General features: G+C 48.0%; 1 protein-coding gene across 2 annotated transcripts in view; it reads left to right on the top strand.

Moving 5' to 3' along the window:
- The window catches only part of slc41a2b (solute carrier family 41 member 2b), a 28,299-nt gene extending 7,623 nt beyond the window's left edge, over positions 1–20,676 (top strand). For both annotated transcript variants that reach the window (XM_079335389.1, XM_079335388.1), the window contains exons 7-11: positions 3,811–3,958; positions 4,412–4,491; positions 9,267–9,398; positions 9,602–9,750; positions 19,045–20,676. In XM_079335389.1, coding sequence (XP_079191515.1) covers positions 3,811–3,958; positions 4,412–4,491; positions 9,267–9,398; positions 9,602–9,750; positions 19,045–19,230 — 695 coding nt within the window. In that variant the 3' untranslated portion in view covers positions 19,231–20,676. The remainder of the gene's footprint in view (positions 1–3,810; positions 3,959–4,411; positions 4,492–9,266; positions 9,399–9,601; positions 9,751–19,044) is intronic.

The following is a 20,676-nucleotide window of genomic DNA, read 5'->3' as shown; positions in this document are numbered from 1 at the left end:
AAGGCCTCGAGAGTCAGGCGAGAGTCAGGTCCGATCAGGTTTCTTTTTACAAATCGTAGATGAGACGGCTCGCCGGTAGATAAAAGCTGGTGAAATTAGAGCACGAGACTCCAACGCTCTCACAGAGCGAGCGTGCACAGGAGGCGTGTGTGTGTGTGTGTGTGTGTGTGTGTGTGTGTGTGTGGAAGCAAAGGGCGAGGTCAAGCCACGAGAGAATTCAATCACAGATATGAAGCTACTGAGTTGGATTAATAAAAAGTCCAGTCCTGAGACGGTGTCTGCTCTGACGCTCAGTGAGACAGTCAGAGAGTATCATCAGGTATTTATTGTGCGTGCAGGAGGCTGTGAAAGGAAGCAGAAGAGCTCCAGCGTGTTCTTCTGGTCTGTGTGCCAGCAGAGCACAGACAGCCAGAGAGGCATGCAGCAAATTATGAACAGCTTTGTCATCGCAATTATGACCCAAACATTCCTCCCTGGTGGCTGAATTCACTCTGAATCGATCATGAAATGGGAACATTTTTACAGCGGTTTGCTGTTATCGTCGTAAAGATGAACTCGGTGACCTTAAGACGGATCAGGACTCTGCGAGCGGCTGTCGGTGTCTTCGCAGAGAGATCCACGTTCCCATAAAAATCCGATTAAGATTCCTTTTCATTCACATTTATCGCGGCTAACGCAGTTTGACGTGAGAGAAGTCCCGTCCTCGTTTTCCCACACACGCAGAACGGCCTGACGTGTTTCAGGTTGAGCCGCACGTGTGAACGCAAACAGGCGACTTTTTCAACCCGACAAGACACGGAGTGCGAGTCGGGACGATTAGGGATGTAAAGGTGAACCGTGAGGCGGGTAAAAATCGCTTCTCTGAAAAATCAAATCGCAGTAATTTCAGCAGCTGTAGAGCGGAGGAGGTTGGCGGTATTGAGCGGGCGTGTTCGTGGCGGTGGAAACGTTTTGACTTCCCAAGACAGAATAATGAAGAACAAATATGACAACGAACAGCCGACATGATGCAGCGTTTAATCGAGAAGCTCCGATCACCTCCAGAGTGTCTGAAGATGAATCCTGAGAGGATCGGATCGTTACGTCTCGAGTGACGATTTCTGTCGTCCTCGTGACCTCGTGAGGGGGGACGGACGGCGTCTTTCCCTGCACAGCGTGTGAACAGCGTGCAGTATGCGCTCTGCGTTTGTCGCATTTTTCTTGTAATCTGGATTTCACGATTTCTTTTCCTGCTACTCTTTCTTGTAAAATGTAAAACAGGAAGTGCAAACGAACAGATTTCCGTCTGATGGGACACTCAGGCGCTGACAGGAAGTGACCAAACATCATCATCATCAACTTTTAACCCTGTGATTTTGCCTAGCAGAGCGTGTTTTCACTGAGCGTGTCGCTGTGCAGGAATGATTCAGTCAGAAGGGTTTTAATGTCCTTCAACATGATCCACTCTCTGTTAGTTATCCTTCATTTAATCTAATCAGATAACGCGATAAAAACAGGAAGTGTTAAAGCCACACTAACCCCGAGTAATCCTCCGAGAGATCCCCCCCTCTCTCTTCATGCTGCGCCGCTCCTGTCAGCGCGGAGCATCGAGGCTTGTCATATTTATCATCACTGTTGGGATCAGGCTTTATGTCCCGTGCGTTGGGAGCATCTCGCCATTTGTCAGCGAAAGCAGACAGTTGGCAGCAGCGTTTTTAGAGAAACGTGTTCGTGAATATCAATGATTGGTCCGCTGGTTTAGGGAGTGAGAGGCAGGGTGGTCACGTGACTTTAAAATCGGAGCGCAGCTGTTGGCTCGTCTTCCTCTTTGCGTGTAAACTCAGATTTCCTCTCAGCGTCGGGGAGCGGGCGGGATGGATTCGGGAAGGTCTGCTGCAGCTGGACAGGGGAGCGCCGGGATGATAAATCTGGGACTGTTTCTTAATGACACTTATTCAGTGCTTGGAAGCTGCAGAAGCACGAAGCAGGTGCTTTCCCCTAATGGCCCTTTTATAACTCGTGTCGCGCTTTAGTTTGAACAAAGAGGTTCAGGAGTGACGGAAACCCGTCTGCGGCTCGTAGGCTAAATTTGTTCAGTTCGCCTCAGTGGAAAACTTCACGATGTTAAAGGGGGATTTTAAAAGTGGACAATATTCCCACAGACGAGCGGGTCCAACGTTTGTAATAAAGGTTTGGAATCGCTCCTGTAGACGGCGGCGTAATCGAGCTCCACTTCAAGCGTTTGCCAAAAAACAGACTCAGAATGTCCCGATGCCCAAAGACAATTTCCTTTTATGTAAATCAAAAACAGCTGTTAAAATTCCCCCTTCAAATCCAGCAGCAGATTTCATCCAGCGAGCCGGCCCCTCTCCCTCAGTTTCAGTTATCGTGGGACTTTGACGTTTGGAATAAATTAAACAGGATCCAGCACAATAATAAAAAAAAAATAAAAACAGCAACAGGCGTTTTCTTTTCCACTTCTGAAAATGTGCTTCTTCACTCATCGTCCCGCCCAAAGCAAAGCGAGACGCGGCACATTTATCTGCCTTCGAGAGGGGGGAAGTGGGACGCAGGTGCAGACCCGCGGGTGTCTTCAACTTATCCTACAGGGATATCCACTAAAAAGGCCAGTGATTACACGAGAGAGGGGAAACAGAAATATCATCGACCGAGATGAGAAAAACTAGGTTCCTAAACCAAGTCATGCACGGAGGAACTTTTTACTGCTACGTTTTCAAAGGCTGCGTGGAGAAAGTTTCTGTTTATGCAGACTCGCACATGCACGTACAGGATGTCCTCTCACTACCTCTGAAGGTGAGATAGTGAGTGAGCACAGACGCCTGGAGTCCAGGAGTAGATATAACCTCCCCACACCTGCTCTTAATCAGGACCAATCAGCCACACACACACACACACACACACACACACACACCTGACTCTGCATCCTGATTCCCAACCTAACATGCAGATCAATCAATCAATCAATCAAAGTTTATTTCTAGAGCGCATTAAAACAGTGTGTGCTGTACAGGCAGAAGTCACACTATAAAAAAGACAATAAAAACAATTAAAATACAATAAATAGGAAAATGAATTAGGATGTCAAGTTCAGTTTGTATTAAAAGCAAAGAGATGACGCTGCTTTCAAACATCAGTGACTCCAACTTCATGCAGAAGTGTTGTGAGAGGGCTGGAAGGACGAAGTCTGTTCACACGTGCACTTCAAACTGAGAGGAAAACCAAACAACACCAAGTGATGCGTCTGTGCAAGATGATCAAATATCTGATCCTGTCTACGCTGAACACAGAGAGAGAGAGAGAGAGAGAATCCACAACTTTCAGGTTGAGAGGCGACTGCGTGCCACTGAGCCTCAGCTCAATGATGTGTTTTCGTACGCCACTTTTTGTCTGAATCGGTCGACTGCAGCACTTTGATACTTTCAGCACTTATCCGTCATTTAGACCCGCTCATATGAAAACTCAGATTAGAAACATCTCCTTTAAGGCTTTCAAGCAGGTTTATCAGGATGACCTCGTACGGATTGATGTGTTCAAAGAATCCTGACTCATGTTTGGCTGCTTGTGATGTGAAAACATTTAAATTGATGAGCGTGGAAACAAAGTGGAGAAACTGGTTGTATTCCTCAAACTGAGCTTCTGTGTCATTTGTAATGTTTTTAAAAGCCAGCGTTTTTTTTTTTTCATACTGGCACTGCAGGCATAAAAGCATTTTTAACAGTACCCAGCATGCATCATTTCCCTAATGCATGCTGGGATACGCTCCAGACGGCTGTCCGGGGAGGAAAAATAAATCTCTTCCTCTCTCCCCAGATTCCTACCCTTACGTGTCGTCGCTGGTCTGCGCCTTCTTCATGTGTCTGACTCCTCTGTGGATCGTCATCTCGTCCAAACACCCGGCCAGCCGCACCCTGCTCTACTCGGGATGGGAGCCAGTCATCACCGCCATGGTCATCAGCAGGTGTGTGTGTGTGTGTGTGTGTGTGTGTGTTTAAACTTCAAAGTGGAAAGAACAGCTATTCTGCGTCTGCAACTCCCAGTGTCTGCTTCGCCTGATGACTCATCCCTGAACAAATCACACACACACACACACACACACACACACACACTGGGCCAGGCTTACTAATACAGCCCGCAGGAAGGGATTGATCGTCTCACTCGCCTCTCAACATCATTTCTCTGCTTTTCTAGACGAACAAGTAAATATTAGTTCTTGACGAGCTGAACTCCGCCTCCTCCGGTCCGTCCTGCTGATAAAGAGTTCATAGAAAGCACACACACACACACACACACACTCACTGTGGACAGCGTTCAGATGAAGACAACGCTGCGTCTCTCCCTCTGTATTCCCCCTTTTGTCTCTTTCACACTCTCACTGTGTGTAACAGCAGTTAATGATCTCGTTGTGTTGCAGCATCGGCGGGCTCATCCTGGACAAAACGGTGTCGGACCCAAATCTGGCTGGCATCGTGGTCTACACCCCGGTTATCAACGGTGAGTCACTGTGTTGGCACCGCGTCCTCCTGCGAGCTGAAAGGCTTCAAGGTGTCGCAGTTTGATTTGCAGCGCCCGCCCGCCCCCCCCCCTTCCCTCAGGGCAAGAAAAGACGAGAACAATGTGGTCAAAGACTCTGATTTAATACCTCTGTAAATCCTGCAGGATTTCTAAAGCACGTATACACGCTGCATGTAAATCCCACTTTGCTCTCATCCCACTTCCTGTGTTTCCCCCCTGTGTGTAAGAGCAGGACACACTCACACGAGTCAGAGGAATGTGGTGTGTTCAATGACCCCCCCCCCCCCCCCAGTCATAAATACCAGGACCAGGTCCCTTCTGGTCCTCACTGACCCGTGTGCAGAAACAACCGTGTGCTCTCCAATTGAATCAGAACAACATGAATTCCACAGATTATCAATTATCAGCAAAACCAAGTTCAAACACCGACGAGTCCCTCAGGATGTGATGATCTCTGAACACCTCCAACGTCATCATCATTTTTATACGTGAACACAAACAGCTGGATTTTATGCTCAGCCTTAGTGAGACAGGGGTTGGATGCACTTCTGATGCTCTCCTAATTTGATTTTCCAGGGCAGGCGGCGGCGGCGAGCTGTTTCCCACTGCGTGTCGTTTATTCTACTCAGTGTGCATTAATGCAGTGTTTGACCCTCTGGAGCTCAGCTATAGACAGAGTGTTTATACACAAGATGGATGACGCGCTGTGGAGTCTATTTGTCTTGTCCCGTGCGGCGGCCAGGTGTGAGAGAGAGAGAGAGACGTGCTCAGTCAACAGCAGAGCGTGGATGAATGAAGGTGACCAAATGGAGACTCATCAGCATAAATAAGTGTCCTAATGAGAGCGGTGCAGGCAGTCCTCCACCGCACGCCTGTCTCCACTTCACACAAATGGTCGTCTTCCATTTCCTCTCGCTTCCGTCTTCCACCGCTAACCGGCTCAGCCGCGCTGCCAGGGGCCCTGGCACCTTCACAATAACAGATAAGCTGTTCATTTAAACGGCATTAATGAGAGGCATTTAACGAGATGCCGCTCGATTCGGACTCTTAATTGGTTTTTCCGTGGAGACACCAAACAGCTGGGGAGTCAAGTGCGCGTCTGTTTGCGAGTTTTCCGGGTGAAAAATCCAGGTCTCAGCAAAGTTTTGAGCAACGTTTTATTGTGGGTGATTAGCAGGCGGCGAGGCGGCGTGCTCGTGTCTCACAGCTGATTAAAATGCATCGTGGCCGCCGTTGTAATAAAAACACAATGGAGAGAAACGAGGGTGTGTGGATATTTGATTAGTGCGGAGTGAGGGAGGAGATGTGTACGGGACGATAAGAGACGACAGGTTAAATTAGGAATAAAGGGAGGGAGGGCGCCTCCATTATTTCATTTAAGTATATTAGTACTTTTATATTCACTTCCTCCTGCCGGAGACTGCTTCCACTTTTTGATTAAAATTTAAATTCGGATGAAGGTGTGCCGTTGCGTTTAATCCAGGTATTAAGACGGCTTCTCTTTGTACCCGTCAGCATCTCACAGGCGTCTGTGCCTTTATCTTCATTCGGCTCCTGTGATTGGTTCTCCAGTCCCTGACTCGTTGGTGACTCGGCGCCTGAAGGAGGAAATGGAGCGTTTGGTGAGCAGCTGTCTGTCACTACCCGTCGGGTTTTTTTTGACCGATTCGACATGTGGACTCTGATTGGCTGTTTGGAGGTTTCATGTATCTCCAGCTCTCGACACAGGTTCGGGAAAGCGTACCGACCACCTCCTGCTGGCACAGAGAGTTATTTCCTCTGTCGTCTTTGCGGTGTGTTCAAGTGCAGCTTTTGGACCGAGACAGACGGCCTTCGTCTCCACTAGTTTTTGTTTTTTTTGCCGTGTGCTCGCTGCTTTAAATCGTGTCCGTTTTACATTCGTTAGTATCGACTGGACTGAAGGAGAAGAAACTGATTGACAATCACATTGTTGACACAAAGCTGTTCCGACCAAATTAGAAGGAGCAGGGATGGGCGAGCGACGCAGCGAGAGAGAGAGAGAGACAGATAAGAGAGAGAGAGCGCTGAATCAGAGATACAAAATGTTTCTTTTCTGATTGTGTCACAGCAGTTTCTCTCTGTGAAGAACAGATTATCACGCCCACTCCTCCGCTCAGCCCCGCAGGAAGGTGCCGTCATTCTGTTCGTTTGCAGCCAAAGTGCTCGCCGTGTGTGGCTCTCTCTCTCTGCTCGGCCCTCTGCACACCTGCAGCTCTCACAGAGACACGACTCCATGCAGATCTGTGTCTTGTCCAATCCTTTGGCTTTGCAATAAAGATGCACAATCTACACTTCAGAGTGTCCTGCAGACACTCAGACGCACAAAACCATTCATCGACCTTTAACCTTCAGGTCGACTCCTCTGACTGCGGTGCACAGGATCTCAGCTCCCATCACAGCTATCTCAGACTTGTTTTATCAGATTTACAGCCTGCTGCCTTTATGCTCTTGCACATGCTCAGTGCGCACACATGCATGTAAGTCCAACCCACAAAGATTTGACTGAGAGTCGTGTAAGTAAGAGTACTGACGTGTTCAATAAGCAGTAAGATCTTTGCTTTCAAACCAGAGATGGAACATTCGGTCTTTAATCTCTGCTTGTCATCTTTGCATATTTACTCTCCTTCCTTCTTTTTGTTGTTTGTTCGGAGACGAGGTGTCAGCTACTTTACGTCTCTTCCCCCCCCGTGCCCCCCACCACCCCCCGCCACCCCCCGAATACGGCGCTTCTTTCCCTGTTTGTCCTTTTCATTAAGCGCTATCTGAGCGTCGAGTCTCATCCCGCCGTGGCAGCCGTTCAAATAAACGAAAAGAAATGAAAGACGAAGGAGGAGAGCAGCGATGAGATGAGCGAGCAAGACAGTTCACATGTCCCCCCCCCCCGGGCGGAGCGGTCCGGTTCAGAGGAGCACAGACCCCCTGCAGTTCCCCACCAAGCCTCACTGAAGCCCCAGACCTCCTCATCCCCATTCCTCCTGTCAGACCCAGTGACCTGGATAAGTCAGAAAACCCTCCCAAATCTCACTCTCTCTGCCCCCTGCTGAGATTGCAGGAACAACCTCTGCCCATTAAGCCCCCCCCCCCCCAGACCCCCCCCGTCCTAACCCCAAACTCCCTCGAGGACTTAAAGCCAGAAAGTCAGAATCAGTGCGCGTACACTAAGTGTGCAATTAATCTAATTTTTAGCGTGTTTTGACAGGAAGATCGGGGCGTGCGTTATTTTACTACGTCCCCGCTCTTCCCCTGAATGTTTGTGTAACGATGCATGTCGTCGTCTCCGTATCGTTTCACGGATTCTGTCCAGCGAGCTTAAACCTAGTGCAGCAGCATCCTCCCTTCATATCGTCTGTTCGACCCGTCTGATATTTAAAAATGAAAACGATCCTCACAAACGTTCCTGCAGCTTCTTCTGATTTATACTTTGGTGATTTCTTCGGTGGAAAGTCAAAACAAACGTTTCCACTGAGCCATGGTGACACTGCAATGCAGCGTGCTATTCATCGGACACTGGTTCCAACGTCCGGTTGCCATGACGACGAGTTCAACATAACAGCCCAGAGTCTCTGTATTGCAACAAAGACGTGAATCTGAAGGAGACTGTTGACCTGCGCGTCCATCGTCTCGCTCTCGCACAGAATCGTCCCAGCTTCCTTCTTTGGCGTGATATCCAGAGTATGTGAGCGAGGGGGGGGGGGGGGGGGTCGTGGTTACAGGCCCAGTGGGAGCGCCGCTTACGCTCCAATGAAATGTCAGCAGACGGACAGAGAGCCACGGTGGATTGAATTAAGTCGACATCACCCCGCGGTGGTGGCAGCGTTAATTTAATATACTCACCACAATAACAAGCCTGGGGGGGGGGGTCTGAGACACACACACACCCCCCCCCCCCGTATATGAGCAATAACTACGTGTCAGAGAGCTGTTTACACGCTGCACAGCAACCACTTCAATAATATTTTTTTATGATTCTGAATAAAAAATCAAACCCTCCTCTGAACAGGAAGTGTGAGACTCTCTCCTCCTCTCTGTATCAGCGCACACGAGCTTCCTCCTGAGGCGTTAAAACTGCGTCATGTGACTGTAAAGGTGTGCATTGTTTTCTCAGCACAGATGGCGTCCTGTAAGTTATTTAAAGTCGCACATGAGGAACATAGAAACTGGAAGGCACAGAGGAAATGTAGTCGACTGAAAAGAACCTCAGTTTCAACACATTTAGGTTTTTTATTTTGTTCCTCTTCACCTTTGACCCTAAAACTGACCAACTGGGGATTCTCCTTAAAAAAAGAAAAAGTAGCTTCATTTTCAGGTTATGTTGACTACAGCGAAACCAAACGATAAATGTTTTGCCCCCTAAAGAGTCTGACCAATAAGGTGCTTCTGGGGACCAAAACAAGGAAAATCCACTGAAATAACCAATAAGAGGCCGGTAAGCTGATTATTAGCATTTATGTCTGTGAGCGTATTTTAGCCGAGGTTTTGCCAAATAAAATACACGCAACTCGGACTTTAACCTCTCTGTCCCCCTGACTCTTCTTCTGCCTTTTCCCCGACACAACGCTCCGGCGTCCTGCAGGATGAGCTGGAGTTTTGCACGTTTGTATTTTTTGTTTCTTCTGTTGTTTGCAGCTTTTTTTTTTTTTTTTTTTCTCCATATCCGAGACAAATTTCTCCCCAGGTTAGACGACTTTCCCCGCTCCGTCCATGAACCACGTCCCCTCTTCTTTCCTGTTTAGGAATCGGCGGTAACTTGGTAGCGATCCAGTCCAGCAGGATCTCCACTCACCTGCATTTCCACTGTGCTCCTGGAGAGGTCCCCGAAGAGGCCAAAGGCTGCTACTACCCCTGCCGCACATTCTTTGGTACAGGTGAGTTCTGTCGCAGGCAGGAAACACACGCCAGAAAGGTTGTTCGTTAAGTTGAGCAGGTAAATGATGCTGCCCCAGGTGTCAATGAATCCCACCAGCAGGACTCAGGATCCTGGGAACGACAGGCTGGATGATTCTCATCTTCATCACCATTTCACACATTTTTATTTTAAAGTTCAAACTCCGCGTTTCGTTTCTCTCAGGAGCCAATCATCGCTCGGCTCAGGTGCTCTTCCTCCTGGTGATCCCCGGTCACCTGATCTTCCTTTACACCATCCACCTGATGAAGAGCGGACACACCACCCTGACGCCCATCTTTATGTCCGTCTACCTGGCTGCTGCTACGCTGCAGGTGAGCGCGTGATGATGACTTTAATGCCTCCTTAAAATAATCACCAAAGTCAAGTTTAGGACGTATCCCGTCAGCATGCTGTGCACGTTTGCAGACGAAGCTGCACTCTTTGATTTCCATCGTTGCTCACATGGTTTTTCTCACCTGAGACATCAAACATGATTGGTTTCCTTGAAAGCAGCTCGGTGGACGAGTGCGTCCTCTTGAAGCGGCAGGTGTGTGCTTCCTGAGAATCCTCGGACTGTGTGGTTTGAGGCGACGCCTGGAGGAGTCTGACTAATGCTGCTTTTTTTCTGTTTTGGCAGCTGTTAGGATGATTACGAAGCGACGACTTGAATCATGAATGACCGCTTTCACGCGACACTGTTGGGCTTTAACGTGTGGAATTTGAGGAATTCACCGGCGTGTTTTTGTGCATTGCTTTACTTGAAGGCTTTTTAAGGCTTCACTAAATCTTTAATGCAGACGTGGAACATTAGAATGTAATCCCAGCCACCGAGGAGCTGGAGACTCTCCAAATCAATTAAGTCTGTGGCCAGTCGAGCTGCTTTAAGGGCGCTTTAGGCCCAGATAGAACATCAGACGGCAGAGACAGGGCCCGTAGGTGAAGGAGGATGCAAAGAGTTTGGATCCAGTCCTCTTCACGTCTTCATATTTACATCCACTAAACACAGGCTATTGCTTGGATTCAGGACCTTAAACGATGCAGAACTTCTTTGTTGTCCTCGTTGATTCATCTGCGGGACGTTGAAGGGAAAACTCTGCTGAATGGAGGTTCTCACAAAGCGCGTCGTATCGGGAAGGTTATTACGGAACGATTGTTTATCGAAGCATCAACAGAAACTAATTTCATCTGCTTTGTCATCATTGTGTTTGCACACACGCACAGGCAGAATAGCAGACTCTCATTATAAGGCTGAATGCTGCACATAATACAAAAAGTTTGTTTGTAATGACGGCGACAGGGAGAAATGTTTACCTTCGATAATAACTCTTCTGATGAAAGAATTCAGATAAATACTCAAAACAAGTTTCTGCACAAGTTTTTCTTTCTGCACATTTAAGAGTCTGAAAAGATAAAGCGTGCATCTCACACACACACACACACACACACACACACACACACACACGATCTCGCAGCATCAAAGGGTTAATCTATATTCTTTATCCATCTCGACGTTTGTCGCCAACTGTCGCCACACGACTCGGTGGTAAAGTGGAAGACGAGTTGTTTGGCATGAATTCGTTTGGTGTTGATGGAGATAACTAGGCCGAGTTCTTCTGAGGGGAGACTGGTTTGTGATTGCAGATTTATAACGAGACAATAATCCTCACAAAGTAAAGAGCTAAAGAAGAAATAAAATAAACAGAGCAGCAGGGCGCTCTTCAGCTTTAGTCCGACGTATTTGTGGCGGACGATGATGAGTCGTTTTACGAAACACGGCCAAAGATTATGTGCTCACACTGCACGACCTGCGAGCTCACTCAGTTCAAGTCGAATCAGGACGGAGCATTCACAGCTGTCTCGTGTACCGCACCAGCAAAGACGCTCTCACGCTCTCTCAAACACAGAATTAGCATCGCTAATAAACCCGAGCTAACCAGCAGCTAATTCACAACGAATGTTCCCAGACAGCTGGAGGTCCACAGATGTGTCCTGCCGATGTTTCTCTCTGATCAGAGGGAGGAGGAAAGATTTAACAGGCGTGCCTGCTGTTGCCATGGTGACGCAGGCACAATCCTGCACAGGCAAAAAAAACAAACCAAAAAAACTGAAGTCCGTTAATTAGCAGGTGGCTCTGCTCTCAGTGTGCGAGTATGTAAAGTTGTAGTGCCAAAAAAAACAAAAACAAAAATGCCAGAAAATCATCCGACGAGTCCGGAGCAGCCGATTGGCTCGCTGCACGTTTGGGCTAAAACTCAAACCAGTCGTGCTTCTCAAAAATCTGGGAATCAAACCGTGTGCAGTCTTCAGTCTTCAGTGCAGAAGAGAACATGTTTATAATAACAGTGATAATATAACAACATCTCTTTGTCCAGCTGGAAGTACGTTGGAGTCAGGACATCGTATATGCAGACTGCTCTCATTGGTCCTATGGACGACGTCCATGTTTCCTTTGTGGGGCATGGTGCAGTTTCCCTGCACGGCATTCATCCTGACAGAACAGAAAAAACCAAACGGATTGATGACACACATTATGTGGCCTGTCGTGATGAGTTTACGGAGAATGATGAGCTGAACTCGTCGCTCTCCTCCTCTCAGATTTAAGAGCTCATTGTTTGGCTGTGGTCTTGTTTAATTTCAGCTCTCTTACCACTCTCATTTTACAGCCAGCTTCTTTGAAAGAGACTAAAAACAAACTGCTCCCGCTCCAAACACCACACACACACACTGTTAGAGGCTATCTGGCGAATACAGCGTCGCATGTGAGCGCTAAAGAGCCCTCAGGAGACGCTGAGACACAAACAAAGCTGAAGAGAGGCGGAACAAACCCCCAACCTGTAAAACACACACGCGTCAAGTTAAAACAATAACTGACAAGGTCTGAGGAAGACGTCTCATCAACAGGGAGGGGAGTGAAGAAACCTGCAGAGCTTTATCTCTGAGAAAACACAAGTGTGGGTGTTGGAGGATTATGAGCAGGTACACTTCACCTTCCGTCAGCTTCTCCACCTGCACTACAAACCCAGACACTAATGACGCTGATAAATATTCTGCCACTCTCATTATCTCCGCCGACAGCGCTCTCAAATCAACACGTACGCTTCGCATTCGGAGGGTTTGGGATTGTCACTTTCCATTTCAATTTGTAGAAACCTGATCTCCTGAGGAACATTAGCTGTGATGCATTCTGCTGTCCCCGTCTGTGACTGATTGCTTCAGCTGCAGGCTGCAGACAAATACAAGAGGATCAGTTTAGACACTTGAATGACGTCCTCGTTAGTTGGGGACGGCTGCAGCCTGAATAAGTGTCCTCATCGAAATCATCTCTGATAAGGGAAATCCCCTCTATATATGCATCATCTCTAAATGACTCAATATATTATAAAGTGTAAAACAGATATCTTTAAGGTTAAAGCTAGATGAAAATATGCTAGGTCCCAAATACAGAATCAGACAGCTGCGTGATTCCTGTATTTGATTTTTTAACCTTTTTTTTTTTTTTGACTCATAATTAAAAAAAATAAAAAAGTGCATAAAGATATTCTCTGCACGATGCAGATGCATCAGGCAGCTTAAAAGTGTAAAATGGATAAATGCACGTGGTCAAAGGACCGCCTGAGAGAATGCTTGGACACGTTTGATTGTAGTTCAAAAAAAGAAACTGCCGTTATGTAAAGCCTGGCCCACACTAACATCCATCTGCTATCCATTCTTTTCCTCCTCTGGCTTGTGCCAGGCTGCTTACACGCTGGACTCTTTGCCAGCCAATCAACAAGCCACCTATGGGAAAACAAACATGGCGGACAACCAGCGAGAGGGGCGACATTTTACTGAGACTTCACAGAGAAAAAAAGGGAAATGTTTGCGGCCAGCTCGCCTCCCAATGAGGCCGTCGTTTCGTTCATGAGACAGTCCACAGAGTCACTCGCTCTGTCGCAGCTCAAACTGCGGGACAAACTGACGAGATCGTCTGCAGCACGACCTTTGTCTTCTGTCGGATCGAGGGAGTAAGGTCCAAAATCAGCGTTTGGAGCGGACCCACTCATCGTCTCTCGAAGGTGGAAACAGTACGGACGACGTGCACATGAGCTTCTGGCCTCCTGCAGAGTCCGAGTGTCACAGATTCTCAAACAAGAGGTCATGAGACCCCGAAGAGCCAACTGCATGGTAAAACAACAAATACATTCTGGCTTTAAAGAGCGGCAGGCCAAAAAAACAACAAACAGGTCTGCTTTACCCAAATGATTTATTTCTTTCAGGTTGACAATCAAAAAACAATCTGAGTCTGAGAGAAGCAAAAACAACTTTTCTCTGATGTGTTTTTGATTGGGACATTTGGGAATATAGCTTTTCTGCTTCGAGCTGAAGAAGAGTCCTGGAGTGACTCCAGCAGTACCTGCCAGCCATTTAGACAAATGATAGGTTTATGTCGTGCAGGTTTACTGGTGCACGACTTTGAAGGTTTGAAATGTGCAGCCAGCAGGAGCTCGTCACATGGACGCAGACGCATTCAAGATTCCTTCAGACCTTCCTTTAGTTCATTTTCAGTCTGTTTGTCCAACACACGGCCAGTTTTGATGATGTCAAAGGACTGTAACAGTGTGTTTCTTTAACAGCAGTGATAAGCAGAAGTTGCACACGCTGCGGTTTGATAGCGCTCCATTTACAGTGAAAAGCCGCGGAGAGTCGGGGGGAGACTCATTGTGATATCTGTGCGAGCCTCACGGTGCAGCCGCTGAGGGGAAGAAAAGAAGAAGAATCACATTGAATTCACCAGAGTTGGGCTTTTTGGCAGACAGCGGCGGTCGCTTCTGCACAAATCCGTCGTGTATACAAAAAGTTGGCCAAACCAAACAAGAGCAGGAACACACAAAAACAAGCTCAAACAATGGCCAACACATTTCTTTCCCCACGCCGCTTTACTGAACTCTGGCAGCAGAAAGACACAAAGTAAGAATCAGTGGAGGTGTCGACAAACGTCTGGAGAGGTCACACAAAGTGGAACCGTGTTGGATGTGGCAATGCAACTCATCGGCACGCGCTTCATCCCAAACCAGTGTCGTTTACAACCCGGAGTTAGCATCTCACCTGTGCTGACACGAGAAGCACCAAGATAGATCAATGAAGGAGACGTTTTTGCGTCGGTGCACGCTGCACCGCCTGAGGCTGAACTCACCGAGCGGGACACTGAAGTCACAAAGACAACAAAAACACTGGAGTGATGGCTGAAGGCTTCAGAGACGCCCGCTCGCCCCCTTAAGAGAAGCACTCAGCGACAAAATGACCACACAGTCAGTAAAAGCTGCAAACTGGAGATGAATTTTACCGAAGAGCCAAAAAACCTGGAGAGCTGATTGTGTCCGAGGATCGGGCCTTGAGCTTCATCTCACTGATTGAAAGTGTGAATGAGCAGGACGTGCTGGAGTGAGTGTGAGTGGGCTGAAGGTTGACGTGTTGTGCAAAGTGTTTCGAGTGCTTTAAAGTCTAAGAAGAAGCACTTTAGAAGAGCAGTCCATTACATGCAGACGAATAGAGCACTTGAGTTAAAGTGCCAGACTGATCACATGTCGAACTAACTCCTCTCTTTTCCCCCGGTGGAAAGGTGTCGCCTGCAGAGGAGGATGTGTAACAGCGAGTGGTCGTGGTCTGACAGCAGATGGTGCAGGAGATGAGATGTAGATGTTGAGTTTAGAGGACGTCTCCGTCCGTCCGTCCGTCCGTCCTTCTGGCTCTCTGTGGGAAAGCTGCTAACGGCTTCTCTGCGCTGCAGCGTGATGATGTTGACCTGAACAGAATGTGGCGCTGTGATAATGAAGCCGTTCTGGAACTTAATGCATCCCAAACTCATTCTGCAAGGCGATTACACGGCCATGAAAGAGCGGGGCGAGAAACGAGCCCAGGTCTCAGGGAGTCACTCTGACTCCGCTGGACAGATTCGAGGGGATTTAGTAACGGCACGCTTCGTTAACCAGGACAGAGGTCACAGGAAGTGACCATTAACTCCTCCTCTCTCCTCCTCTCAGATAGAAGACGCCTGTTCTTCTCCTCTCTAACCTTTCCTTCACCCTGTGCAGCCGTCCAAACCACGGAGGCAGAAGTGACAGTTTGTGACATCAGTTCAAAACCTCAGTGCTCGTAAAAAACCAGATGAGAGGTCACGTCCCGTCACGTGGGACGGATTGTCCGCCACATCACCTCGCTGTTCGTACGTGATCACAACATGGTGCTTCGCCTCAAAGACGGTTAGCTGCATAACGTTACTGTGCTTCATTCTGAGTGAACACTGGGTTTAAAAGAAGAAGAAGAAGTTCCAGGTGTAAGCTTTGTCTCATCCGGTGATCGAGTGTATGAGGAGGGTTATTGATGAGGGAAGAGCAGGACGTCATGGACAGGAAGTCTCTGCAGAGACACGTCAGCGCTGCTCTCGGGATGAGTGAAGGCAGAAAGGTGGGAAACAGTGAGGAGCAGATTTGGATGAGGTCAGATTAATAAAACGGCAGTTTGAGGCGACACGCTGCCTCTGAGTGTGTGTGCATCAGAAAGTGTTCATTTGATCGGAAGTTATCATTCAGTGTGGGATCGACCACGTGGAGCAGCGTGTAATGGTCTGCAAATCAAGCGCGCCACCGAGCAGGGATTCTTCAGGAGGACAACCGAATCCAATCATGTCGGCCCGGATGATAAATACCTGCCGTGTTCTGCAGCCGCTAATAGAGTGACGTCACGTGACGCCGCGTGCCTTCTCTCTCTCTCTCTCTCTCTCACACGGAGGTGAATCAGAGCGAGCAGCAGAGTATAGCCTCAAACATGGTTTGTGTTCCAGTCTATGAAGAGGAGTTGGGGGAACAATCCTTCAACCGCCACTCGTCCCACATGTCCCACATGTCCCACTCGTCCCACATGTCCCACATGTCCCACTCCTCCCACATGTCCCACGTGTTTGGTAAATTTTGGTACATTGAATCCTGAGACCGTACCGCTACGCTTCACTAAATCTCAGCAGTGTGGAAAAGACCAAACAGCCAATAAATTCAAAATTTAACAAATCAGAAGAACGCAACGCAGTAAATAAAGATCGATGAGTCGAAGGAAGGTCATCATCTCCGAGACGAAGAAAAACAGAAACAGAGAGCGCCATTAAATCTAAACAGCAGCCAACCAAACTGAACCAGACTGCTTCATAATTCTCCGATGAAGCTTCATTGAAACATATCTGGCAGTTTGATGAACATCGAACACGGGAACGCTGGATTGAAACCTGGGAAATGTGAAGAAATGTTTAGCTGCCAAAACAAAGTGAGAGTCAAAGGTCCGTCGTGTGTAGAGAAAGGAAAAGGCCCGCGTGCACGTTTGAGCTGCAGATGAAGCTGAACAACAACAACAACAACAACAACAACACTCGTGGTCTGTGTGCCACCTGTGAGACGTCTCAGGAGATCAGACTGCTTCATCTTGTTTCGTCTCTGTTCAGACGTGATTAAAGAACCGAACACAAACACAAGCAGAGCGTCTTCATGATGGATCAGCACTCTGCTCCATTTCTCTCTTTTTCATTTGTTTTCTCTAAATGTGGAAATTGGATGCATCTTAATCCTTGAAAAACAAACAAGATGGAAACTTTTCTTCCTTCCTGTTTTTGTTTGCCGGAGAAGCCAAACAGACTTTTTATCCTCGACGGGACGCCGTGTGGGGGGGGGGGGGAATGTGATGGACGACGGGTCCGAGGTGAGGAAGGCAGCGACGCTTTAAAACCAAAGAGCTCGACATTATCGACCATTAAAAAAAAAATCTACAAACTTGAAACGTCCTCTCTTTTTTTTTTTCTGTGCAGCTGAAAGCGAAGGCTTCTGTCCTCACGTTTTGATCAAAGGCCTCATTAATAATAACTTTATTTATAAAGCACTTTTAGAAACAGCAAGAATAAAAACAATGCAAATAACCTCAACAACAAAAACAAGCCAACCACATGAAACCCATCACACATCGAACCCGACTCTCCTGGGGAGACGAGAACAGAAGAAGTCGTGCAGACTCACTTCCCGCCCTCCTATTGGCCGGAGCTGCAGAAAACCTACCAGGGGTCTGGGAACCTGCAGCTCCAACGACCCGAGCTGAGGCCGAGAGGACCAAAGAGACAATAAATAATAATAAGAGCACGTATGAGAATAGCAATAAAAAAAAATAGTGACGACTTGGATTTTATAAACAAACGAAGAAGAGCGTCAGCAGCTGGCTCTCTGATTGGTTGTTACATATTCCCTCAGTGTGCGTCAGCAGGTTATCTCAGCAGGTGTATTAAACACAGGCGATGATGTCTCATCATCATCTCGTCTCCCGATCGTATCGTGGCTCGCCGTCATCTTCGCCTGTCGATATCGTTGTCACGGCGCCTCTGTTGTTTCTGTAACGTTTGTGGCTGCCAGCTGCAGACGCCTCCTTTCCTCCTAAATTATTGACTCGTCCTTATCTTTTAATAGACTTCTCCTTTTCTCTGCGTGGCGTTCCCTCCATGCGTGGAAACTTGAATTATGAATAAGACCGGTGTTAGCTCGTCTCTCGGTCTGCTGCTCCGTCCGTTACTCCTCCTCCTCTTCACTTCAAGTGTTTCTGCTCATTCCCCTGCAGCCTCTTCGTCTCTCCTTCTCTTCTTTCCTCCCACGCTGACGCTGCCTTCTCTGTGAAAGAGAGCGCGCTCTGACCTCCAGTCCAAATGAGCAAAATCTAAAAAGACGAGCTGCCACGCTCATTTCTGTTCCTAAAGCTGTCACGCAGCAGGTAGAGGAACAGGGGGGAGGAGCCAAGTGCAGAAAACTCAATATTTATTCAACTAGAGGACAAATAAAAACTTTCATAATGAATCCAAAACATCCAAAATCAAGTGGAGCAAAAAACAAAGTAATCCAAAGAAACAGAGAGACCAAACGACAAAGGCTCAGAGCACACGACACACAGGTGATCAGACTCAGGTGATCAGACTCAGGTGATCAGACTCAGGTGATCAGACTCAGGTGATCAGACACAGGTGATCAGACTCAGGTGATCAGACTCAGGTGATCAGACTCAGGTGATCAGACTCAGGTGATCAGACTCAGGTGATCAGACTCAGGTGATCAGACTCAGGTGATCAGACTCAGGTGATCAGACACAGGTGATCAGACTCAGGTGATCAGACACAGGTGATCAGACTCAGGTGATCAGACTCAGGTGAGGACAATCAGGACAATCACACAGGAGAACACTGAGGTACAAAGTCAAACCCAACACTGACACCACCTAAAGCAGATCCTACAAAATAAAACAGGAAACACTAAAGACGAGACTTAAAACACAGGAAATAAACTTCCAGGTAACACAGGGAAACAATCAACACGAGGAAACAAACATGACAAAAGCGAGCAGCTGTGGCTCAGTGGGTAGAGTCGGTTTGAACCCCCTCCTGGTGGACTCTAGCGTCAGTGTGAGCGTGACGGGAGCTGACTGAATCTGTTTTGATTTGAAATCGTTTTTTGGGTTCATGCGTCTCAAACACGGGTCTGAATCTCTGTGCTGCCGTACTGACTCCGCCTCCTCTCCCTCCAGGTGTTGCTGCTGTTGTGCTGCCGTACTGACTCCGCCTCCTCTCCCTCCAGGTGTTGCTGCTGTTGTGCATCGCAGACTGGATGGTTCACTCCATGTGGCGGAGCGGAAAAGACCCGGACAGTTTTTCCATTCCTTACCTGACGGCGCTGGGCGACCTGTTAGGCACCGCCCTGCTGGCGCTCAGCTTCCACTTCCTGTGGGTCATCGGAGACCAGGACAGCGACGTGGGCGACTGAGCCCACGCCGCAGGAAGGCGTCTGCAGGCGGAGGGGAGCGCCGCTGCCTGCCACCCCACCAGAGGCATTGTGGGAATGTGTGTTTCTCTGGCCAGCACATTCCTCTCCTTCCTTTCACTCGAACCACAGGATGCTTTAAAAACTATTTTCTGCTACTGGCTTTTTTTCTACTCACGTAATACTCCATAAATGTCTCAGTTCAGATTCTGATCTGCATCGTTTGCACCGAAGCACTTGCATATTATCACGCTGGTCCCGCTGGGCGGAGCCGCCCAGGGAACCTCGCCGTGCTGCTTTGAGCCCGGTGTGTCGCTCTCCGTCTGTGCAGGCAGTCAGAGAGAAAGCAAAGCTCACCTTTTTGTCCTTCATGTTAGCAGCTCCTTCAGAACCAGGGTCAAAAGGGAATCATGGATTTGGATTATTGGTATCAAATTCACTAGTTTGTGTTTTCTTTTTTCCCCCAGCTGTCGATGTTTTTTTGTTTTTTTTTTCCTCTCTGTGACGAGAAGGCGGGATCTTCATCCTGGCTGGATTTAAACTTCACTCAGTGTTTCTGCTTTCACCTTTCTGAACTCACCGTGTCCGTGTCACGGATCAGCTCGGGTCGTCTCCTCTTCTTTTTACTGTGGAGACAAACAAACGTTTCTTCAGAGAAGAAAAGAGACAATTAAATTAAATGGAGCACATTAATGTCCAATCAGGTAAACGACCACGTTAGCTTAGCATCCAAACTAGGACAGCAGGTTTGTAGAGCTAACGTGGCACGCAGGGACGAGGACGTCGTTGTCGTCGTTGCCGGAGCGAGGAAGCGGCGTGAAGCTCAGCGAGTCGTCCTTTACTCGACATGTGAGCTCAGAGCCAATCACGTGTTCAGGTGGAGCCTCGTGAAGACGTTAGCCGTTCACACTCGTGCAAGCTGAGACGGCGGCGTCCTCGTCTGGCCTGTTGTCCTCGTTGGCGGCGTCCTCGTCGTTTGCACGTTAACCACACACTGTTTACAGTGCGTGCATCATGCATGCGTAGTATCGACACGCCTGCACACATTTCATCAGGAGTGTTTGACTGATTCTCTGCTGATCACAGACTGATATCATAACGAGTGAACACGGAGTCAATGAGTCCTGCTTCTGTGACTCCGGGAGGAAACCCTCTGGACCTCCTTGCATCACGTCGTGCATGTGAAGGCAGCCGCTGGCTCTCCATCAACTCCACTATGTGCCTCTTGAGATTGTTAACAAGGTGAATGCAATTTTCTGTTACTCTGAGCGATGATTTCTTTTTGTACTCACTCTCAGTTCTTTGAGTTTCATTCCAGTGAGAGATATCCACCGTTTCAACTTGTGATGTCAGACTGACGAGGATTCAAAGTGGATACATTTCCTTTTGATTTGATTATTTGTTTGTTTGTTTTTCCAAAAACATCTAAATAAAAGTCTTTTCTCTAAA

Source organism: Symphodus melops (assembly GCF_947650265.1).
Source record: "Symphodus melops genome assembly, chromosome: 22".
NCBI lineage: Eukaryota > Metazoa > Chordata > Actinopteri > Labriformes > Labridae > Symphodus > Symphodus melops.
This window is presented reverse-complemented; position numbering and strand designations above follow the sequence as displayed.